Raw genomic sequence first — 24860 nt, 5'->3', positions numbered from 1 at the left:
TAAGGGCCATATTAATTTTATAATTTAAGATAAAGTATTGATTTATATAAATAAAATACTGCTTTCTGCAACATTTTATAACAGAATAGGAGCCCCAGTGACTTATTAAAAGTGCCTCCTTATTAGGAGAACACAAGAAGTTCTGAGTTCTTGGAGAGGTCTTGGAGGGAGGAATTTAGGGTATACCTGTTTTCAAATCTGGGCAGCCTGGAGATCACTGGTGTCCAGACTCTAAAGATCATACAGTGCCTGTGCTTTGTTTCAAGAAAGAAAAAGAAAAAGCCTGAAAGAGATTGAGACCCCAGTTATTATAATTGCAGGAATGTTGTTGAATTGTCGGTCATTTTTCCTTCTGCTTTCTGGACTTGCCGTAATCTTGTTATATTATTTAGAGACCAGGTTTTTGGAAAAATAAAATGCCTTTCTCCCATAATACATTTGTGTAATTCAAATTTAATCTTCAAATGGTTTTTAAAATATATATTACTATAATATTGTTCTGACTTCTTCAGTCAAATTAATTATCCTTTATTCCTTATCATCCTAACATAGCACATTCTCATTTCACAAGTGAAAAGCCACCCGCAATACATGTTCTCTCCGTTTCTTAAATATACTCTATTTTTAGTTATCGTAATTAAAGTAAATGAAAGCAAGCCATCTATTTGAAAACAGAACTTTTATTTTTTTTAAGATTTTACTTATTAGAGAGAGCATGAGTGGTGGTGGGGAGCGGCAGAGGGAGAAGCAGACTCCCCAGTGAGCAAGGACCCAACGTGGGACTTGATCCCAGGACCCCAAGATCATGACCTGAGCCAAACGGAGATGTTCAACCGACCGAACCACCCAGGCGCCCCATAATGAAAGCAAAACTTTTATATATCCATCATTAAACATTTCGAAATGCGGGGTTCTCGCTTGGATTTTTTTCCCCTTTAGAATATCAAGTCTTAGCCAATATTTGGCCATTGTCAGCATCCTGAGGGGCCAGGCCAGAGAGAGCGAACACTTGGTCCTGCTTGGAGTATTGTGCTCTTATTGTTAAGTGTGGCCAAATAACTGATAATATCTCAAGTATAAAAAGATTTTACCAATCTGCCCTAACCCATTTTGATCTATATGATCAGGAATGTGGTGGTCCAGGTATATTGAAGTACACTATGAGGAGGAGTTCCCTTGCCTTGGATATAAAAAACTGTGGTGGAAAGATCCTGTAATTTCTTCATGTTTTAGAGGCTACCAAAGAAGCTTAACAAATTATAGTAGTCTGAAAGGGAGCTGAGGGTTTAAAAATGTGACATCAGCTTCATGGGATATTCTGTGATTTGGATTTATAACCAGAGTATTGACTATCAGTTTAAACCTTGTTTCTCTTAGCCTCACCTCCCTTTTGGAAAGGAAAGCATTAACGTGTAGATCAGCTAATGTGATTCACTTCCTGAGGAAGGAAGTTGGGGTTATCCACACACCACAGCACCTGCTTCTAAGTACATGTGGGAACAATTTTAACAGCTTTTCCGAACTATGAAGAGTGGCAAGTCTGTGCTTTGAGCACCTGTAGAAATTGCCAACTCTTGTTTCTTAGCCAGGGGTCTGCTTCTGTCCCAATGAGGGCGTTACCTATCGGGCCAACTGTGTATTACAGAATGATTGTCTTCTACAGAGTGAGATCATCTGGTGTTCATCCGTGCCGACTATGTTTTCAGTTGCCCCATGTCTCCGTTTCCTCTGGCTTGTCTGCAGGAATGGTGGGTGGTAATGCTTCCCGGCCCACGATGCCATCTGGGGAGTGGGCACCACAGAGTCCTGCCGTGAGAGTCACCTGTGCTGCTCCCACCAGCGCCGTGAGCCGGCCAGTCCAAGGAGGCATGATTCGGAACCCCATGAGACCCAGCAGCCAGCCTGGCCAAAGACAGATGCTTCCGTCTCAGGTCATGAATCTAGGTAAGGTAGTTCTAGTGCTCTTTTTTTTAAGATTTTATTTATTTATTTATCTGACAGAGAGAGAGAGAGAGAGAGCACGCGAGCACAAGCGGGGGCAGGGGCAGAGGAAGAAAGAGAAGCAGACCCCCCGCCGAGCAGGGAGCCCGACGTGGGACTCAGTCCCAGGACGCCAGGATCATGACCTGAGCCGAAGGCGGCAGAACCACCCAGGCGCCCCTCTAGCGCTCTTTACTTTTAATCTCCATGCTTTCTTAGAAGACAGTAACAGTTCCAAAAGTTCTTTCAAGATACGCTCCTCATTTGCAGTTTAGGTGATGCCCCTCATGGCAAGCTATCATAAGGGAGATTTTGCTAGAACTCTATAGAATCATAGAATCTGAAAAGCGGGCGCCTGGGTGGCTCAGTTGGTTAAGCGACTGCCTTCGGCTCAGGTCATGATCCTGGAGTCCCTGGATCGAGTCCCGCATCGGGCTCCCTGCTCGGCAGGGAGTCTGCTTCTCCCTCTGACCCTCCCCCCTCTCATGCTCTCTCTATCTCATTCTCTCTCTCAAATAAATAAATAAAATCTTTAAAAAAAAAAAAAAGAATCTGAAAAGCTTTCTAGTTACATTAAAGAACCAACTACATTTGTGGTGTTTTATTTTTATTAGATTATCTAATTTCAACCTTTGGGGGGAGTGAATTGGAGTGTCACACTATAAATGTTATACATATGATATTTTTTAAAAACATTTCAATGTTACAGCAGTGGTTCCTAACTCTGGGTGATCATCAGAATCATCTCAGGACATTAAGACGCAGATTCTTGCGCCACCATCCTAGACTATTAAACCAGACTTTCCAGGGTCCTCACTGAAGGTACAAGGTCGTCTTAGAACATCTCACAAAATGTGAGGATCGCTAAAATTCTATTTGGATACAGTTCACATGTTATTAAAATTAATGGTCTGATACATTATACAACACCGTTTGTATGAAGTGCCCAGAACAGACAAATCTGTAGAGAAAGAAAGTAGTAGGTAAGTGGTTGCCTAGGGCTTGGGGTATGGGGGACATGGGGAGTGACTCCTAGTGGTCATGGGGTTTCTTTTGGGGGGAATAAGAACGTTCTAAACCCGGTTATCGTAATGGTTGTACAACTCTGCAAATATACTGAAAGCCCCTAAGTCATATACTTTAAATGGGTGAATTGTGTGACATGTCAGTTATATTTCAGTAAAACTGTTATTTTAAAAAAAAATGTTAATGGTCTGTACAACTCATACTTGAGATTGTTTTCTTAATCATCAACCTATTAACCTTCTTCTAAATCTTGCACATTAGCATAATTCAGATAAGTTAATGTTTATGTACTTTTTCATATACTTAGATATTGCACAATGAGTAAGAGCTAAATCATTAACGGAAAGGTACCAGGATTGTTTTGACAAGACAACGCAGAATTCTCATCCTACCTCTGGCCTCCGCTTTCCTACCTAGTTATGTAATTGCTCAGCACATTTTTGGCTTATTTCTGAGAGGTGACATTCAGAAAGCCTTTCTGCAGAGAATGTACTTCGAATTGATGAGTGGTTTCCAAACATAAATTCATATAATTTGAGGCTTCTGTGGAACAGTGCTAGAAATGACCAGATTTTCATGCAAAATTAAGCTGAGAAATTTTTTAATGTATTGATTCATTCATTAAAATATCATAATTAAGGGGCACCTAGCTGGCTCAGTCGGTAGAGCATGTCACTCTTGAGCCCCATGTTGGGTATAGAGGTTACTTGAAATACTAAATAAATAAATAAATAAATAAATAAATACCATAATTAATAAATCCCTTATATCCAGAAATTTAATTTATTCTCCATATTTCTTTACTGAAGAGACCTCACCTGGCCTTTGAGCTGTGTATTGTGTAGCTGAATTTCTCTTGATTTTTAATAAATTCAAAAAAGCCCTGAACTCAACAGAAAATTACCTATTTTAACGGAAGACAGGTGTATAGATGGTGATAACAATAAAATCATTGAAAAGCTCGTGTCATCCATTAGCTTTAAACCTCTAAAAAGAACTTCTAAGAGCACATCTGAGTTGTCTGGGCCTTCTTTCTGTTCCACCCTCTCTCTTCTGGAAGAGCTAACTGAATTACAGTTGATAAAAGTTTAGGAACAAGTGATCTAGCGCTTCTCAGAAGTATGGTCCAGGACCCTGATGCCCTTCCAGGGGGTCTGTAAGGCTAAACTATTTCCATAATAATCCTGAGACACTCCTGGCCTTCTTCACTCTCACCTCTCACAAGTGTACAGTCGAGTTCTGGAAGTTACATGCTGTGTGATATCACCGTAGGTGGAATGTAGGAGCACGTAGGAGTCTCCGGCTCTCCTCTATCAATCCAGACTTAATTAAAGTGATTTTCAAAAATCTAAAACAATGCCAGTAAAAGGGTTTTTTTCATTTCTTATTTAAAAAACTTGTTTAGAGGAGCCTGGGTGGCTCAGTTAAGTGTCTACCTTCAGCTCAGGTCGTGATCTCAGGGTCCTCGGATTGAGCCCCGCATGGGGCTCCCCGCTCTGCGGGGAGTCTGTTTCTCTCTCTTCCTCTGCCACTGCCCCCTGCTTTGCTCTGTCATTCTGTCTGTCAAATAAGTAAATAAAATCTTTAAAAAAAAAAAAAAAAGAGCTTGTTTATGTTAACACATAGCAGATTTATTGTAATTATTTTAAGTGAATGAATAATTGTTTTTTTCTACTTTCCAATGTGAATTTCCCATACAGTAAGTATCAATAAGGTATACCCGCATAAACAAAACTAAAAGGTCAGGGTGCTGGGGTGCCTGGATGGCTCATCGGTTAAGCCTCTGACTCTTGATTTGGGCTCAGGTCATGATCTCAGGGTCATGAGATCGAGCCCCCCACTCCACCCACCCCACCCCCAATGGGCTCTGTACTCAGTGGGCAATCTGCTTGAGATTCTCTCCCTCTCCCTCTGCCCCTCCACCCCGCCCCCTTACTCTCTCTCAAAAAAAGAGATTATAAAAAGTCTTCATTGCAGAAAGTTTAGAGCTGCCACTGTATATATTGCCTAAAGTGGGTGATAAGCCTTGATATTTATTGCCTTTGTTTCTATTTCAGAACAAAAATTCAGTCTTACTATTTTTACCTAATTATTATTGCATCTGTCTTTTTCATTTTATGTAAACCAGGTATTTCACTTTGTATCACATAGTGGAAATAGGCACTTCCCTGATGACAAGTTGTAAAGTTTTTGGATTTTTGTCTTCTCTCTTTTTAGGGCCATCTGAATTAGAGATGAACATGGGGGGACCTCAGTATAGCCAACAACAAGCTCCTCCAAATCAGACTGCCCCGTGGCCTGAAAGCATCCTGCCTATAGACCAGGCATCTTTTGCCAGCCAAAACAGGTGAGTCCTGAGCACCCAGGAAATTCCAGAGAAGAGTGGTTCATGACGAGTTCTCTAAGTTATTTTAGACCTCTGCCAGAGGTTAATCTTCTCCTCCTAAATAGTTGGTCCTGGCCAGTTTTCATGTACTCAGACTGTATCATCAGTTATTGGACAGAGGGTATAGGGGAGGGAGAAATCCAAAAATCAGGTTAGACCTAAGGCATGTCTTTAAAACGTCATAATTTAGTTGGAAAATAAGATATACATTAATAACTGTAATATAAGGTAGTATATTACTATAAATGCTATAAGAGAAATAAAACAGATTGGGAGAGATTGTCCCACCGGAGTGATTGGAGAAGGTTCAGAGTCTTTAAGAAAAGGTGTAATTCAGGAGGCAGCGATGGCAGGAAGCCAGTCCAGCAGGTAAAAACAGCATAGTCAGAGCCTGGATGTTACAGAAACAACCCGTGTTTACGGTAACAGAGAATTGTCTGGTTTTCTGTTGACATATATTTTACCACTTAAAACAGTTTAGTAAAGGCAATATGAGAAGATTTGGCAGGAAGAGGAGATTAGTAATAGATTTATAGGAGGTCTTAAATACCAAACTCTGAAGAATTCAGACTTTTTTCATTAAGCCATTGAAATTTTTTTGAGAAAGGAAGTGGTATGTGATCATGTTTGATTGAGATTTTTTGGTTCTGATTAGCAGTCTAATAATTTTTCTTTGTGGGTCTTTTCTCTCTAGCTGCTTTTGAAATACTCTTTGTATTTTCTGTATTGTACCTTTACTACAATGTGTCTGGGTGTGGATTTATTTATACTGCTTGGTATTTGGTATACGCTGTACTTTTTTTAGTCTGTAGATGCGAGTTTTTTCATCAGTTCTGGAAAATTTATAGCCATTATCTCTTTATATACTGCCCCCCTCCATTTTCTCTATTCTTTCCTTCTGGAGTTCTCGTTAGACATGTTACACCTTCTCTGCCTACACTGGATTTTTAAAAATTCTACCCTCCCGGGGCACTTGGGTGACTCAGTCAGATAAGCGTCCAACTCTTAATTTCAGCTCAGGTCATGATCTCAGGGTTGTGCGATCGAGCGCCGTGTTGGGCTCTGCACTGGGCGAGGAGCCTGCTTAAGATTCTCTCTCTCCCTCTGCCTCTCCCTCTGCCCCTCCCCCCCTCCGAAATACGTTCTACTTTCTTTTTTTTTTTTTTTTTTTAAAGATTTTATTTATTTATTTGACAGAGAGAGACACAGCGAGAGAGGGAACACAAGCAGAGGGAGTGGGAGTGTGAGAGGGAGAAGCAGGCTTCCCGCGGAGCAGGGAGCCCGATGCGGGACTCAATCCCAGGACCCTGGGATCATGACCTGAGCCGAAGGCAGCCGCTTAACCGACTGAGCCACCCAGGCGCCCCCGTTCTACTTTCTTAATCCGTGTATTTTCCTATCTCCTCATCTCTCAGTACTACATCAGGATAATTTATTATCCAGTTCCTTAATTATCTCTTCAGCTACGTTTAGTCCAATCATGTTTTTCATTTCTAAAAATTTTATTTGCCTGGTCTGCTCTTCACAGTCTCATTGTTTGCTTATTCTTGTGGTTCCATCTTTATATCTTTAAGCATTACGCTCATCATTCTTTTCTGAATTTCTTTATCTGATAATTCCAATATCTAAATTTCTTAGGAGGTCTAAATCCAATATTGGCTCTCACTCATGAAGGCGTATTTCCCTGAGTATTTTGGTAATCTTGCATTGGAAGTTCGTAAGTGCATCTTGGCCAGTGAAACACCTAGGTTTGCCATTGTGGACACTTTTCTTAAAAGCGAATTTGCAGTACTCTCTGCCAGAGGAGGGGGTCTACTCCAAGTTCCCTTAGTTCAGTCCAGCAGCCTCAAGTTAACTCCTTTTATTTCACTTTGGCCCAAAGCCCAGCTCTCTTATTGCTTTATGGATAAAAACACACCTATCACCAGTGGCTCGGGATGCTCAAATTTTAGCTCATAGGTGGTCTTTGTTTTGTTCTGTGCTTGCCTCTTTGTATATGTGCTGCCGAAGCGAGCACATGTGCTTGCCTCTTTGAAGTTCCATTATTCCCTGCAGAGCCAATATCACAGTTAGGTTCTATGCATAATCTCATTGTTTTTAGTAGCACACTGAAAGCAGATGTTGCTCAGGTGACCTTGAGCCCTAGGTGATGGTACCACGTGACTGGTTGGGTGGGCAAAGAGACCCTATGCAGAGAGATAGAAGCCTAAGCCAGAAGGCACTGTAGGAACTTAAAGGATGCCTGTGGTGTTTTCCAGGAAGCAAACTTGTTAGAAAACTTAAACTATAGCAGTTTGTCCTTGAGGTTCATATATAAAGAGTTGGAGTTGAAGGCTCAGTGATTGGAGATTATTCTAGTTTAAAATAACGTAATATTCTTATCAAATTCACAGATGATGAAAGTCAACAGGGTTTCTGAAATTTCATAAAAGTAGAGTACATTTTCAGAGTTTCTTATTTGTTTTTTTAAAAATACAGGTTTCAGGGCACCTGGGTGGCTCAGTCGGTTAAGCGTCTGCCTTCAGCTCAGGTCATGATCCTGGAGTCCCGGGATGGAGTCCCATATCGGGTTCCTTGCTCAGCAGGGGGTCTGCTTCTCCCTCTGACCCTCCCCCCTCTCATGTGCTCTCTCTCATTCTCTCTCTCTCAAATAAATAAATAAAATCTTTAAAAAAAAAAAAAAAAGATATATGAGGGGAAAGTCGGGGGCCAGCTTTTTCACCGGAAGAAAATTAGGGAGAGTGCTTTAATAACGGTCTCAAGGAGATAAGGAAGGAGGGGTGGTTGCTTACCAGCTATCTTGCTTTCGCTCAGGGGCGAAACTAGTGTTTTCAAACCCTGCAGTGCCTCTGAATCACCCTGGGGTCTCACTAAAAGGTGGGCCTGGGTGGGACCCAGGGCTCTGCATTTCTAGCGAGCCCAGCATCTCTGGCCCCCCCACCGCGCGGAGCAGAACCGAGGCAGAGAAGGACGACCGGGCGAGAGTGGCACGCGACCGCGGCACTCCCGCTGGACGGTCAGCGCGCCTGCTTGCGTGTCGCGCGTGGCCCGAGCACCATTGCAGTCGTACTTCTTCGGTTCTTCCAGTTCGTTGAGTCTCATTTCATGGTGTCAGTGAGTGTTACGCTTTTTCTAAATGTGTTTATACGATATGTTAAAAAGCCACCCATTTCCATGGAAACTGGCACATAATAAAAATGTAGTACAGTCATTAAACCCAGTGCCTGATCACTGTTTTGGATGAAATGTCAAAGATTGGTTCCTAGAGAATACTAGGCCCAAAGTTAGGATTCTCACTGTTGCCCAAACAGCCGAGGCCTCTTAAAACAAAACTGGAAGAATGGCAGAGTTTCTGCGGAGCCGGGTCTCGGCGGCAGCGCGCTGGTTTGCGGTCGAGTCCCTGGGGCTGGGCACTGCCCCTCTTCTACCCTTGTGCTCGTTCAGTTTCTTCGTATGACCGCCGTGTGGACAAAACATAACATTTGCATCCCTTTGAAAGTTATTTCAGTTTTTCCAGCCACTCACTGCCCTCCCCCATTTCTTATTCTAAATAATTCAGTTTGGAAGAAAGTTGTGACCAACTTGATGGTGATCTTACTGTCATAGGCATTCAGAAGTGATGGACAACAAAGGTTCTAACCACATCTCTTTTGAAAAGAAAAGCAGTGCTTTATCATCTTTTTTTTTTTTTTAATGCCCTTCCTCAGTATCATCATTAACATTTTGTAGTTTAACTGCCTCCCTGTTTAGGGGTAGGTTTGTAATGTGTTCTGATCCCAGCATTAGTTTATGTACACATTTCAAAAAGACTGTAGGTTAGCCCTTCAATCGCAGACATATTCTCATACTCATGTATTTATAGCTGAATTTCCGTTTTCTGTAGTTTCATTGTGTTTTATTTTCCTTGATGTAGTATGTAAAGGAGATATTTAAAATACAGCCCCAAATTTATGGATGATTTCTTGAAGATTTCTGTTGAATTTATAAAAGTGACTTTGTCTTGAAGTACAGTAGCTGCCTTCCATGAAAAACTTGCTTTCACATTAAGTTCAAAATTCCTGAGTTAATTTGGTTTTCTTTGGTTTGAAACGCATCTAAGTAAAGTTGCTTTTGTTTATTTCTTATCATGTGGTAGCTGTTAACTTTATTGTGGAATTTTGAAGATATGAAAAGTAACGGTAATGGTATGGTTTCTCAAACATGAGCTCAGAATCGACCTTATTCCCCTTCTTATCACCATCCTTCTCTTTTGCTAGTTAATAAATAAAACTGTAGAGAAACAAGGTTTCTGTTGATGACGGATTATCTTTTGCTAGTTTATTAATCATTTTGCGCCAGCCTGTGGCCTGTGTGTTCTTTCCTTTATTCCTCTGAATTTCATCCTTGTCTTAATATTGTAATGTCTGTCAGATGCTGTCTAGATTGTAACTGTATTTGTAATTGCCCAAAATGCAGGGTAGTAAGTAGGCATTTATAAAGTTGGGATTGAAAGTCTGGATTGGTGTTTTTTCCATAAGCCGGTCATATTATGATGTCTCTAAGGGAAGTGATAGACTCGTGGTATGCCCAAGTTTATCATATCAAGCCACAACGCAGTGTATTTTTCTGAGTATAAAGTATGATACCCTGGCTAGATCAGGAGCCTTTTATTTTCGTCAGCTGGATATTTACTGAACCTATGCAGTTTCGAGTACTGGGCCCAACAAGGAGATTTAAGATCTCCTCACTGGGTACAGTCCAAAGTTGGTGTTTTTAACATAAATACCAGTATCAATTTTAAGTGGAAAAGAGATGGGGAAGCATGGAGTGACAAGTCTTGGCCTTATAGTGGTGTACAAGGCATCTTCTGGAAAAAGATCAGTTGCCCAGGGTGGCTGGGGCTCACAGGGAAGTTGTGGACATTGAGTTTGGAAAGGTTTGGCTTTACCAAAGTATATGTGTCCTTAAATTTCACCACCACCACCTGTCCAGAGATGTAGACATTTTCCGGGAGAGCTGAAATAAGAATCTTGAGTCCGCTCAGTAAAGTTTGTTTTGGGAAAATGAACCTGACAACACTGTATAAGGAGAATTGGAGAGAGGCTATAAACAGGAAAGCATCTTGAGAGTCCCAGCATGAGTCGACAAGGGCCTTGACCAAAGTAAGAAGGCCTGGAGGTACTGTTTGACTTTTCAGTCTGTATCATGCATTGGTTTGATGTTTTTTTTAATTAAGAAAAGAAAAGCATGGGGCAAAAATGGGTTATTTTACTATACTGGAAATTGTTTTAAATGCAAATAAGCATTTGCATTAGTTTTTATTCCCTTTATGCATTTGGATGTATCTTTCCTAGGGTGGCTTTGTCCTGCAAAGGGCGACTGTACCTCCCTTCCCTTCTGACACTGGGTTTCAGGTGATGCAAAACTGGGGAGTCTGTGTTCATGCAGAACCCTCAGCCTTCCCAGAGTTAAGAGAGTAGATCTCAGGGGCACCTGGGTGGCTCAATTGATTAAGCGTCTGCCTTCGGCTCACGGCTCAAGTCAGGCTCAGGTCATGATCCCAGAGTCAGCGGGGAGCCTGCTTCTCCCTTTCGTGCTCCCCCCTCCCCAAACTTATGCACATGTACGCTCTCTCTCTCTCCCTCTGTGTCAAATAAATCTTTTAAAAAAGAGAGTAGATTTCACCTTAGCCTGTCATCATTGAAGGGGTGTGCTTGTGTAGGAAGAAACAGAAGTTGAAAATTAGGGAATAAAGCTAGACAAAGAAAATCCTTTAATGCCTCATGTAACTAGCATCTTTGGGGAATGAGGTCCCAGGTATAAGCCATTTGGGAAATAGACAACATCCACTCTTGCCTGACTTGAACTCTTTTTTCGCGAAACTTAACCGCATCCAAATGTTGGTCACTCCTCTGGGGAATTTCCTCCTCCTCTTGCTTCTGTGACATGCGGTTCTGTAGTTTTTCTCCTCCTTGTTGCTGCTTTTCTACATCTCCTTCCTCCCACTCCCAAAGTGTAGCATCAGCAGAGTGATCTGACCACCCTGTGTTTCGAAACTTAATTCTGGGAGAGTGCAGATGCTGGGGAAGCAGGAAGGGCAGGAGGAACTGTTTCCAGGAATAATGTCTTACTGAGAAGCAAGGCAATGATAGGGAGAAGAGGCAGGTGTAGAAAAGGCCCCAACACAGCGGAGCACAAATCTCCAAGAGTGGTGGTTGCCTTTAGCAACGTGGGAACCTTTGAATGGACCGGGTTGGCTGCATCGCACACGGCTTGGCATGTGGTGGTGGCCGCACAGCCAGGTTGCAGTGGCTCCGAGGCGGTGGGAATGCAGGCTTGGGGCCAGGGACAGCAGGTGTCAACGAGGGTGCGCTTAGTTGGGCGATTTTCTTCACAAGTTACTGGGGATAAATGGAGGGTATAAATTGTTTTTTAATGCACTGTATTATAACTGTTTGACTTTTTTTTTAAAGATTTTATTTACTTATTTGAGAGAGAGAGAGAGGGAACACAAGCAGGGAGAGTGGGAGTGGGAGAGGGAGAAGCAGGCTCCCTGTGGAGCAGGGAGCCCGATGCGGGGCTCTATCCTGGGACCCTGGGATCATGACCTAAGCCGAAGGCAGACGCTTAATGACTGAGCCACCCAGGTGCCCTTGAAATTAACTGTTGGCTTTAGTAGTCAGCATTTCAGGACTCTAGGCCAGAGCGGTATATTAAGCTGTCTTTAGAAAACATGGCATATGAGATTGAGTTAGATATAGAACTTCATCCTTTGATGGATCTATTCTCACTTGCTTAAGAATGAAGCTACTTGGGCGCCTGGGTGGCTCAGTTGGTTAAGCGACTGCCTTCGGCTCAGGTCATGATCCCGGAGTTCCGGGATCGAGTCCCACATCGGGCTCCCTGCTCAGCAGGGGGTCTGCTTCTCCCTCTGACCCTCTCCCCTCGTGCTCTCTGTCCCTCATTCTCTCTCTCAAATAAATAAATAAAATCTTTAAAAAAAAAAAAAATGAAGCTACTTGGGGCGCCTGGGTGGCTCAGTCATTGGGCGTTTGCCTTCGGCTCAGGTCATGATCCCAGGGTCCTGGGATCGAGCCCCTCATCGGGCTCCCTGCTCCAAGGGAAGCCTGCTTCTCCCTCTCCCACTCCCCCTGCTTGTGTTCCCTCTCTCGTGGTGTCTCTCTGTCAAATAAATAAATAAAATCTTAAAAAAAAAAAAAGAATGAAGCTACTTACTCATAAACTTGTCTTTTCTCCAGAACATCATATGGTAACTCTAAGTGTACAAATTAGACTCTTTTGGCAAAATACAAGCGTCATTTTTCCCTTCTGATATTAAACTAACTTGGAAGCTCTTTTTAAACACCCCTCCAACTTGTCAGTTGATTTAAATTATAGGAGTTTTATATACCATAGTGTTTGGAATTCAGTGTTATGGTTATATCACCTATGACCTTATATAATAACAAATATAATTTGTACATTCATGATCTACTTTTCTTGACTGTCTAACTCAGAAAGGCTGAGAGCCACACTTCCTGAGGACTTTAAGAAATGTTTACAAGGCCTGCTTATGCATGACTAAGAAATTTCCTATTAGTCTGGCCAAAGGTAGTCTAGCGACAGCTGAATTCAAAAAAATTAATGTAGCTTTTATGCTTATAGGTCTCTAGTCTCGCCCGGGTGGGTCATCACAGCCTCGTATGAAACATGGCTGCTCCAATTTATCTTTCCTACTAAAGTTCAGAAAAATCCGTTGATTACTTCAGGGCAAAGTGTATATATAGATACCTGAGAAATCTGTAAATTTGTGGAAATACAGTCATCAGGCGGGCCCTGAAACCGCACGGGCCTCTGCTGGCATCCGGCTTTGCGGTGTCGGTGTGTGTGATCTCCCAACACGTGGCTTTACCTCCCTAAGCCTCAGCTTTGCCAGCTTTACTTGTATGTCTCTTATTTTTAGAAGCATTTTTCTTATTACAAGGTGATGATACATTTATTTAGGTTTGCCAGCTTTAAAGCGGGGGCAATAACAAAAACTATACATCCGATGCCTCGATTTGGGTCTGGCCTGTGTTAGGCCCTGAATAAAGTGTGTCCGTTATTGGGAGTTGTCATTTTGTTCTATGTCTGGCCGGTACGGTATTTTATTACAAACACCCTGGAAATCAACTGGTTGACTTTAATCAACTTTTAAGAGAAAAAAAAAATGTTCTCTAATCTACTAGCTTTTCCATGGCCCAAGATGAAGTTTGTCTCTTTACAGGCAGCCATTTGGCAGCTCTCCAGATGACTTGCTGTGTCCACATCCTGCAGCAGAATCTCCAAGTGATGAAGGAGCTCTCCTGGACCAGCTCTATCTGGCCTTGCGGAATTTCGATGGCCTCGAGGAGATTGACAGAGCTCTCGGAATACCCGAACTGGTCAGCCAGGTACGCACCGAGGGAGGCTGGTGGGGGCCCAGCACTCTCGTGGGCATGAAATTGTCCATTTTCTTTTGCATACAGATGATCTGTGGTCTGCTTTTTAGAATACTTCTTTATCTCATAACAAGCTAGCTCTGTTTTCGTTCTTGCCCTCCTTGTTACCCCCACATAAACTTTTGTCCAAGAATGGAAAACACTAAAAATGTGCTTTACGTATAATTTGGGTTACTGAGCTGAAAAGCAGAAAGTCTGGGCCAGCTCACCTAATGACAGGGAGGGACCCATGAGGAGCAGAGAACAGGGAAGTCAAGAACGGAGCATTGCTGCCCCAATGGCCTAGGACCCTTTCATCTAAAAAACCAGTCCGCATCCATGATCATCCTATTAAATCTTTTTTTTTTTTAAGATTTTATTTATTTATTTGACAGAGAGAGAGACAACGAGAGAGGGAACACAAGCAGGGGGAGTGGGAGAGGGAGAAGCAGGCTTCCCGCGGAGCAGGGAGCCCGATGCGGGGCTCGATCCCAGGACCCCGGGATCATGACCTGAGCCGAAGGCAGACGCTTAATGACTGAGCCACCCAGGTGCCCCAATCATCCTATTAAATCTTTACATTTGCGGGCTGGTGATAGGAAGTATTGTGCTAAAAGAATACTTTGCACATAAGTTAGCAGAAGTCATTTTAGAAGTAGCTGCAGTTCATTAGTCATTTTTACCTTTGTGTGGGTTGATATTTAAGCATAAATGGGAATATAAGGAAGTTAACCAGTCTTAATGTGCTTATTTAGCTCTCCTCCTTCTGATAATTAGTTGGTTAAAGAAATTCTCTGCTTTAAAGAGTACTTCACAGCAATAATAGAATAAACAACCTAACACAGTCTCATGCAATAACGTAGAATTTTCTGTATCTGGCTACCCAGCTAAATTTGTGGGAAGCAGACATCCTGGTTTACTTTGTAAAGAGTAACAACAGGCACACATTTAGAAAAAAACGATCACAGTCTTGGTACCATCTTCCTCTTTTCTCAGCAACAACAAATCCTCTTTATTTCTTATTGTTGGAAAGGACCTTCCCGTGTGCAGGCTAGTTCTCGGACATGTGGCGTGTTGGGAGGGTCTGTCAGAGGCCATGCAGAGTCATCGGGGGCTTCTCCGAAGCACAGGAACAGTACTATCATCCTGCCCGCAGTACAGCACACGTCGAGGGGGGGCGGGGGTGAATGAAGACTTGTCAATTCATATCGAGAGCAGCAGAATGGAAAGAAAGAGAAACGACTTGAGAAGGTTACATGATAGAAGCTGAAGTAAATCGAGAAAGGAGCATGGAATTTAAGTGTTTCCTGTGTGGCTGGTTGGCTCTGTTTCAGCGGTAGTTAGAAGTCAGCCTCTTCAGTATTGTTATCCTCGAGTTTTGTCCAAGTGACATTTAAAAATGTGGCTATTGGGACTGCTGAGCGACTTGTAGCATTGTTTTTATCAAAGCTAATGTCATCTCCTCATTAATATTTTTAGTCTCCTTTCTTTATCTATTTGTTGTCTTCTCTTTGTCTCATCACATCCATCATCAGTATAGTATCATCATATTTAACTGAATTATAGAAACATTATTCAGTGGAGTCGGGGGAAATGGAGAGTACAAATGGATTTACTTGTACACATCAGAGTTGTGTGTTTTCTTTAAAAATGGAAATTATTAGGGCGCCTGGGCGGCTCAGTTGTTAAGCGTCTGCTTTCGGCTCAGGTCATGATCCCAGGGTCCTGGGATCAAGTCCCACATCGGGCTCCCTGCTCTGCGGGAAGCCTGCTTCTCCCTCTCCCACTCCCCCTGCTTGTGTTCCCTCTCTCGCTATGTCTCTCTCTGTCAAATAAATAAATAAAATCTTTTAAAAAATAAAAATAAAAATGGAAATTATTGGGGCACCTGGGTGGCTTAGTCGGTTAAGCATCTGCCTTCAGCTCAGGTCGGGATCCTGAGGTCCTGGGTTCGAGTCCCACCTCCGGCTCCCTGCTCAGCGTGAGTCTGCTTCTCCCTGTCCCGCTTCCCCTCTTATGTTCTCCCTCTCTCTCTCTCTCTCTCTCTCTCTAATAAATAGTAAATTTTAAAAAATCTTTAAAAATGGAAATTATTTAATTAAATTTTTTTCTGTTAAAGATGGGCAAATATTTAAAGTTCGGAGATAGTTTTGTAGGTGTAGCCAGAGCAGTAATTCAATAATGAATGGTTTCCCCTGGGTAGGTTCCATCCACATCTTTAACACTACGCTGGAGAGGGCAGCGGGCCCAGTTCTCACAGGTGGGCCTCAGGGCCTCGCTGACAGTGAGCCCAGGATCCTGGGAGATGCCTGGGCCCTGCTCTGACCTGGATAGACTGGTCTGAGTGAGGCCTTAGGACATGACTAAGCAAAAGAGCTTTTGCTATTGGGTCCTTCCCTGTTTATATCCGGAGGTTTGGAGCAATCATCCTAGAAATAGAAGGAGGAGAATTAGCCAGGTACGCCTTTATCCTAGACACAGACATTTAGAGGCCACCTGGGTCTGAGGTGCTCCCCCTTGCATTAGTTCTGGATTTTCTACACCTGCCTCATTCTGACCCAGATAGATAAGGAAGCCTTAAGAAGTCAAGAACGACAAACACATTAAATGTGTCTAGTAGGTAATAAGATGGTGGCAAACTGTAGGAAATTCTGTCAGCCACAGAAAACAGTGACATAACGGCAGTGTATCCCCCTGGTGAAGAGCTCAGGTGCTGAATCACAAACTGGATTGGAACCCACTACTTAACCAGCCAGATGGGCCTGCTGCAACTTGCTTCACATCTCCAGGTCTCAGTTTTTGTTAGCTGCAAAATGGGAATAAAGGTTGGTAGGTACCCCAACACTGCTGATCATAGCTAGGCACCAAGGTGACTGTCTAAGTAAAATGATTTTACAGGTATGAAAAATTAGCGAAAAAGGTAACAATCTTAGGGGACATCCGCATTTTAAAGTCCGGGTCAGTCTCTGCTTGGCAGAGTGAGGAGGAGGAGTCCCGTAATCATGGCCTCGTTCTCCCCTCCCTTGGAAGAAGTGTTGCTGGGAGTCAGGCCTGACCCCGCTTCTCTCCTCACAGACGTGGGTGTGTTGAACAAAGATATTCTCTAGGAAGAAAAGTGGAGTCAAGCTAAGTTCCTTTGAGTAGTAAGTGTAAAAGGCTTCAAATACATGACAGTGAGAGAAAACCACCTTATATTTACTCTCTTGTTTTTAGTGGTTTTATTTGTTTGTTTGTTTGTTTGTTTGTCATCTGGGGGCTTTCTCTTCAGAGCCAAGCAGTAGATCCAGAACAGTTCCCAAGTCAGGACTCCAACATCATGCTGGAGCAGAAGGCCGCTGTTTTCCCACAGCAGTATGCGTCCCAGGCACAGATGGCCCAGGGTAGCTATCCTCCCATGCAAGACCCCAGCTTTCATACCATGGGCCAGCGGCCTAGCTACGCCACACTCCGCATGCAGCCCCGGCCAGGCCTCAGGCCCACGGGCCTGGTGCAGAACCAGCCGAATCAGCTGAGGCTCCAGCTGCAGCATCGCCTCCAGGCACAGCAGGTATGCTCTTCGCCGGCGCCTGGGAAGGGGGTGGGCAGGGGGCAGGTTGACGTGCTGGCATAACCATCTTGCGTCCTTGGGGAGGGCTTGATGCTCATCCCATCCCTTCCAGGACGATCCTATGTCTCCTGCTCTTTTCTGCCTTACTGATTTCCCTTCTGCCTCCTCTACTACACTCCAGCACAGGGTAGCTGTCCTTCTGTTTTCCAGCCCTATTATTTATTAACAGTGTAGCCTTGAGCTCTCTGAGCCTCCGTTTTCCTGTCTGTGAAATGGGGCTGTTGTGTGGTGTAGCGCAATGTGTATGTGAGTACAAGGACCTCACGTGGTTTCTCACCCAATGTGAGCGCACAGGACAACAGTAGCTCCTATCCTTAGGCCTGTCTTAATGACAGAAATAGTCACTCTTAGCTGAATGGTGGCAGAGCAGTGTTGCCTTATGAATACCTGCTTAGCTCAAGAGAACGTGTTCTCACTGAAACAAGCCTAGACAGATTTCTATGAACAGTCCAAAATACCTTCTCTGTTAAAAGCAATGTAAAACCTTACTGATAATTAGCTTTCTAAGGGAATTCAGCTGTAAAACACGTGGTTTCAGTACCTCATGGCATTCAGAGGTTATGTTGGAGGAGGTGATTTCTCAAGAAAGGTGATTTAAAATATACTCTATTTAAAAAATGTATTGATTCTTCTGTGTGTATGCATTTAGAATCGCCAGCCACTTATGAATCAAATCAGCAATGTTTCAAATGTGAACTTGACTCTGAGGCCTGGAGTACCAACACAGGTAAGGAGCAGACCAGCCATCAGCTTTCACAGCATCTATTGAATTTCTCTGTCATTCCTTCCTCCTTGAGATTCCGTGCAAAGTAACTCAGAAGGCCATACGACCGTGGATCTGTTAGGTCATTCAGATGTCCATCTAGCCTGTCGCTTTTTTTTTTTTTTTTTTTCCCCCAGATTTATTTATTTCAGAGAGAGAGCAAGCTAGCATTCACACTGAGGGAAGCAGCAGAGGGAGAGGGAGAGAGAAACTCAAGCAGACTCTGCGCTGAGTGCAGAGCCCAACGCAGGGCTCGATCTCACAACCCTGAGATCGTGACCTGAGCCGAAACCAAGAGTCGGACACTTAACCAACTGTGCCACCCAGGTGCCCCTAGCCTGTCACTTTTGTAGTTCCCTCCTAAACACTGCCATTTTCACTGCCAGCTATAGTCGATTCTCATTATTTACTTCTGTTGTGTTCTGTAAAGTTAATGCAAACACTGAATTAGTGAACTGGAGAAATCAAGGGTTTGGTTGCTACCAGCCTGTGGTGACAACATTGTTAGCAGTCCATCAGTCCATATCCATGTTTCGTGTGTGTTTCGGTTTGAAGACACCTTGTGTAATATATATTGTTGATTTGTTACCTTGAACTCAGAGACTACAGCGCTATGACTCTTGCCTGAGTGAAACTTATCTAACACGTGTCTTCCCCATAAGGCACGTCACACCCTCTTGCATTTAGGAACACGGGGCAGCACTTTAGCGCTACTCTTAGGAACCATTGTAAACAGCAAAATCACCAGGGACGAGCACAGCAGAGTGAAAAACGTGGAACTGAATAGTCCACAAAAAGGGCACTTCTTTCCAGTATGAGGCTAAGACAAGAAGGCAGAGTGTTGCCTTGTTTCAGCCTCAGGTGGGAATGAACGCACCTTGGACTTTTTTTTTTTTTGCCTCTCGGGGCGCCTGGGTGGCTCAGTCGTTAAGTGTCTGTCTTCAGTTCGGGTCATGATCCCAGGGTCCTGGGATCGAGCCCCGCGTCGGGCTCCCTGCTCGGCGGGGAGCCTGCTTCTCCCTCTCCCACTCCCCCTGCTTGTGTTCCTTCTCTCGCTGTGTCTCTCTCTGTCAAATAAATAAAATCTTTAAAAAAAAAAAAATTTTTTTTTTGCCTCTCTGCACCTGTCCATAAATAAGGGCATTGCTGTGAATATTGAGTTGGGGGTTACAAGCAAGTAGATAAGTTCACCAATATGAAATCCATGAATAATGAGGATTGACTGTGTATTGCTAGGACCCCATAAACAGCCTTATGCCTCTTGCTGGCAGCAAGCATTGGCACCCCTTCCCTACATCCATCCCTCCTTTCCTCCTCCTCGTTCTGCCCTGGCCTGTCCTGTATGTTCCTATCACCCCCCCCAACACACACCCTCCCTGCTTTCTTCCTGCCTCTGTTCAGCCTTTTCTGATGGGCTTCAAGCCACATTTTGGCACCGATGATTTGGTTTCCCTTTAGACCTGAATGTCCCTTGCATGAGACTCCAGATTGCCGTCTTTAAGGTTTATATGACATTCTTCTTACAGATAGGACTGGTATTGTGAGGTCCTTTAGTTAACCGTGCCTCTCACAGTGAGTTCCAAGTTAATTGAACTAACACTGAACTTACCCATGTAAGTCATTGCAAGGTTTCAGAAAAATCTTCATCTCTTAGAATTTAGAAGCTCACATCCTCACCCACCAATTGCTCAACTCTAAAATGTTCTTTCCCTGTAATTTTATTTTCCAAATGATTTTGTCCTGTTTCTAATACACAGTTTGTTTTTCAATCTGTGTCTTCCCCCAATGTTTCCCTCTGTGTATTCCCTACCTCACCCCCGTTTTAGGCACCTATTAATGCACAGATGCTGGCCCAAAGACAGAGGGAAATCCTGAACCAGCATCTTCGGCAGAGACAAATGCATCAGCAACAGCAAGTTCAGCAGCGAACATTGATGATGAGAGGACAAGGGTTGAATATGACCTCGAGCATGGTGGCTCCTGGTAGCTTACCAGCAACTCTGAGCAACCCCCGGATGCCCCAGGCAAATGCACAACAGTTTCCGTTTCCTCCGAACTACGGTACTGGGCTTCCATCCCCACCACCTTTCACCAGTCCTTTCTCCCCAGTGTCCCCCGGTCTTGGGTCTCAGCTCCTCTCTCACAGCTCTTTGCATGGCTCCCAGATGAGTCTGGCTAACCAGGGAGTGATAGGCAACCTGGGAGGACAGCTGGGGCCTGTCAGGAGTCCCCAGGTCCAGCACAGTACCTTCCAGTCTCTCAGCTCAGGTACCACCTTTTCTCTGAGTGCAGGTCTTACTTTAAGAGTGACCGAAGTAAGTGTGCGTGTGTGCAGTCCATCAGTTGTGTGTGTGAGTGTGTATGAATATATGTGTTTCTGTCAACATCTGTACACACAGGTGCATATGTATGTACTTATATTTGAAAACCTCTGAGTCTGACTCAAACAAATCAATAGATATATACAAAATGTTGGAAGACCTATATAAATGCAAGTATTCGACATTCTATAATTTTTGAAAAAAAGATGATCCCAAATCTTTAATGAATAGGTAATTCCTGAGAAGTGTTATCTAGAAACGCCAGTGGAAGGCCTCTTGGTTTTCTTCATATTGATTTGTTATTTAATGTCAGTCTTAAGAGACAGACGTGTAATGTCATAAACATTAATATTTGTGTGCATGTCATGTTCAATTAATGGTTGAATTACTGATAAAAGTAAGTGCTTATGTTGTTAATATTCTAAATGACTTTACCTATCTTTTGCCAGAGTTATCTATAAATATCAAGTCTGTGTGGTGCTTTGACATTTATGTCTCCGATTTCTTAAACAGATACTGTGCAGCTTTTTCTATGTGATCATAAACTTTTCTTTCACAGCTAATCTAAGTATCCATTAAATCTGCACATTGCACACATCTAGGCAGAAACGCGCTTCCCTTACTGTCCTTCTTGAAATTTCCTGAGTTGCTGCCTTTGTTTCGAAGCTCCTTTCCTCTATGTCCTTTTTGATGACTTCGAAAAGTCTTCTGAAAGTTCCTTCTTTTAGCGTAAATGCCATTTGCTTCTAAACTGAACAAGAAGCTTACATTGAATTTTTTTTCTGATTCTTGCTCATCTTAGATAGCACTGAAGTGCCATAGAGCCCTTTATAGAGATGAAACAAGCTAATCGTGATGCAGTTTTTAAAAAATGCATTGATTTCATCACAGAATGACTTGATTCAATAAAAAATTATTCAGATGTGTTAACTTTTTATATATAGCTGAACTTGAATCTGATTTAAAGTTTAAACAATCCAATTGTAGTGGTATATAAAAATTTAAAGACTATTTTAGGTAAAAGAGAAATATATCTGTTTGACTCATTCTTGATTTGAAGAGAGATAAGGGGAAGGAACACTGTTTTCTCTATCTCTAGTCATGGTGGTTAACATGGTTCTTAGGCACCCTTGTGACTACTGTAGAGAAGCGAAATATGGAAATGTTTTGCTTCGTGCATCTTATCCCAGTTTGGAATCTGTTTAAGGTGTATATAATTAACCAGCACGTGATCAGGTATTTGAAAGTAATTTTCTATGTGTATGTAATTTGAATGTTCTCTTTTTTTCTTCCTAGTCTCTACCATAAAACTAACAATCTCCTTTGGATTTCTGTTTTATTTTTTAAGGAATAAGTCAGCAACCTGATCCAGGCTTTACTGGGGCGACAACGCCCCAGAGCCCTCTGATGTCGCCCAGAATGGCACATACCCAGAGCCCCATGATGCAGCAGTCTCAGGCTAATCCAGCCTACCAGGCCTCCTCTGACATGAATGGGTGGGCTCAGGGGAATATGGGTGGAAACAGGTATGCCGTGTTTCTGTGTCGTTTTGATATAAATGATCACCAGGGAATCTTTCTATAGACCACCTATCTCTTTTCAGTATTTTTCCTTTTTTTTTAACTAAGTAAGCTCTACGTCCAACAGGGGCTTAAACTCACAACCCTGAGATCAAGAGTCACATGTTCTACCAACTAAGCCAGCCAGGTGCCCATCTTTTCTGTTTTTTTCTTAACTTTTTTGCTCAAGCAAGCAATGTCAAACTACTAATTAAGGAAGTTTTCCTAGGGCAGAAGTTATCAGAATTTACAAAAGCTTAGCATATCTTTTCCATAGGAATAAAAGGAACTCCCATCAGAAGGTATCACCCCACCAATTTAAGCTAGAAACTGCTCTGGAAGGCAGTGCCCTAGAAGCCATCCTTTATCAGTACATGTAATAAAAACAAACAAATGAAAAGCTTGTGGGTGCAGACATGAAAGTGGAAAATATATCTCTAGACCTTCCCGGTGACCTTAGGAAAAGGAGAGGAGCGTGGTCACCCCTGTAGCTTCATTGAGCACTTCCCCTACCATTTCTGACTTCACCCCTGCTGGCTGCCTCACCCTAGGTTCTTTCAGCCTAGACTTATTCATTATGAAGTAAATGAAGTAAATGCCTGAGAAGCAAGTGTCAGAACTGCCTGCCTATTTGCCCTACAACTCTTGACGTTTTCATCTTTTCCTTATGTTCTAGCATGTTTTCACAACAGTCCCCACCACACTTTGGGCAACAAGCAAACACCAGCATGTACAATAACAATATGAACATCAATGTATCCATGGCGACCAACACAGGTGGGATGAGCAACATGAACCAGATGACAGGACAGATCAGCATGACCTCAGTGACCTCCGTGCCTACGTCAGGGCTGTCCTCCATGGGTCCTGAGCAGGTGAGCACCCTGAGAAGCAGCCCATTGTCTTCTGATCATAACTTTTTGTCTATTTCTGCATTCAGTGTATCTTTCTGTGTACTTAACATCTACCATCAACTCCCACATTTATTTTGATGAGTGTTTTCTCACCTTACTTTCACCTGTGTTTGTGCAATTAACAGATATACTTGTTAATGACGAAATAAACATGAAAGGATTCTTGACCACTTAAGGATCTTTTAAAATACTTCCTAACTTTGTCACTTAAATGATTTCTTACTTGAGGAACTTAGCAATATCTAAAGTGACTCTCTAAAAATGGAATGGTGAATGTACTTCTTAAATAGCTTTATTTTGGATTTATAGTTTAAGAACCGATTTTCTTCTAAATGAAAAACCAGATGAATCGCAAAGGCCAGACTTACTGCCTGCCATCCAATTAGCTTTATTCCCCACCCCACCCCCCGCCCTGTCCCCATCCATTCAGTTTTAAATGATACTTCACTCGTGCAGGGAGACTGACGCTGATCATTCCAAAAACTATTCTAATTATCATCTTGGGGGTGTGAGTGCCATGGTTTTCTGGTCAATATTTTTTAAAGAATTCTGCTTAAGACTGTAATTCTGACTAAGACTGTGATGATTCTACTATCCCTAAGAGCATACCAGCTTCACTTGGTGGCAAAGAGACTGAATGCACTGATATCTCGGGTAGCCAGCCTGGGATTGAAAATCTGTGGTAGCTGATCCACAGGTAAAGATATCAGTTAATAATTTTTAAATTTTATTTCCAGAAGACCTTATTTCTAAAGGGCACAAAATGCTTGGCATTCTACTACCTTAGTAGTACATGCAAAGTAGAGATGTGGCAAAGACCCTGAGTCTTATTTCATGTATGGAGAAATCAAGGCATAGGAAGTTTAAATGACTTAATAAGTCACTGACAGAACTGTACATTTCAGTTAGATCATATTTGTGAGAATGGTGAAAGATTCAGAGTTTGATTAGGTCTATTTAAGCTAATGTTGGCAAACCACAATTTGTGTGAAAAATTTTACTAAATTTTACAGTGCCTCAGTGTTCTGTTCTATAAGAAGATGTTAATAAAAATACAGAGTAGTGCATGAGAAAATTTAAAGCCCTTTGCCATTTAAGAAAGCTCTGTGTGTGTAATAATTTGCACTTCTTGTAGTTGAATTGATGCTTATTTGGGTAAATTAAACAGACATAATTAAAGATAGACTTTTGTCTTTCTAATGGAGAAAATGTAGTGTTGATTTTTGAATTTTGTACAAAAAGGAACCAGTAGTGGTTCCTGATTTTCTTTCTAGGGAAACTGTATAAAGCAAGGGCCGCTGAGATGGTCTAGTCTAGCATGGGTCCTACGCAGCCTACCTGGAAGTAAATCAGTGCATTTTTAATAATCCAGATCATGTCTGCATAGAAACTTGTGCGTAGATTTAAACCTTTTGAATATCAGAATTAATTTGGAAGCCCAAAAAATACAACTGTAGTGTTTCTTCGGACAAAATCAGTCCTATACAGTATTAGTATTACCTTTACTTCATAATTTGTAAAAGAATTGTTTGAATGCTAATGAATAGTTCATTTGGTTGTAGAAGATTTCCAAAATTCAGCACTCTTGGGTACTCAGACCTGCTCTTCCTAATCAATAACTTGCCTGAGTAACAAAGATATTAGGAGCTTCTCAGATGACTTTAAAGTCCCACATATGAGTCATTGGTCTCATTGGAACCAGCCAAAAAGGTGAACATGTTAAGGCATGAAAATGTTTCTAGTATTGTCTCTGTCAAATTTCCACACAGAATGCAAATTTTAATTTGGAAGGCAGTTTAGTCTAAATATTTATTTTCTTGTTCCTCCACACTCCCCCCAAAATCTATACGTGGGAGAGTGGATACA

The 24860-nt window shown here is 42.5% G+C and overlaps 1 protein-coding gene across 10 annotated transcripts in view; it reads left to right on the top strand.

Annotated features, from left to right (window-relative positions):
- The window catches only part of NCOA2 (nuclear receptor coactivator 2), a 288748-nt gene that overhangs the window by 253737 nt on the left and 10151 nt on the right, over positions 1 to 24860 (top strand). For 9 of the 10 annotated variants that reach the window (XM_035011307.1, XM_035011310.1, XM_035011315.1 and 6 more), the window contains 8 exons: positions 1744 to 1944; positions 5224 to 5353; positions 13638 to 13803; positions 17099 to 17377; positions 18087 to 18164; positions 20027 to 20261; positions 21870 to 22047; positions 22757 to 22955. In XM_035011307.1, coding sequence (XP_034867198.1) covers positions 1744 to 1944; positions 5224 to 5353; positions 13638 to 13803; positions 17099 to 17377; positions 18087 to 18164; positions 20027 to 20261; positions 21870 to 22047; positions 22757 to 22955 — 1466 coding nt within the window. The remainder of the gene's footprint in view (positions 1 to 1743; positions 1945 to 5223; positions 5354 to 13637; positions 13804 to 17098; positions 17378 to 18086; positions 18165 to 20026; positions 20262 to 21869; positions 22048 to 22756; positions 22956 to 24860) is intronic. The other variant, XM_035011314.1, reaches the window with a different exon arrangement.

The sequence above is a fragment of the Mirounga leonina genome, unplaced genomic scaffold, assembly GCF_011800145.1.
Source record: "Mirounga leonina isolate KUSES-001 unplaced genomic scaffold, KU_Mleo_1.0 Mir_165, whole genome shotgun sequence".
NCBI classification, from domain to species: domain Eukaryota; kingdom Metazoa; phylum Chordata; class Mammalia; order Carnivora; family Phocidae; genus Mirounga; species Mirounga leonina.
Note: the sequence above shows the minus strand (reverse complement) of the source record. Positions and strands in the feature narration are given on the sequence as shown.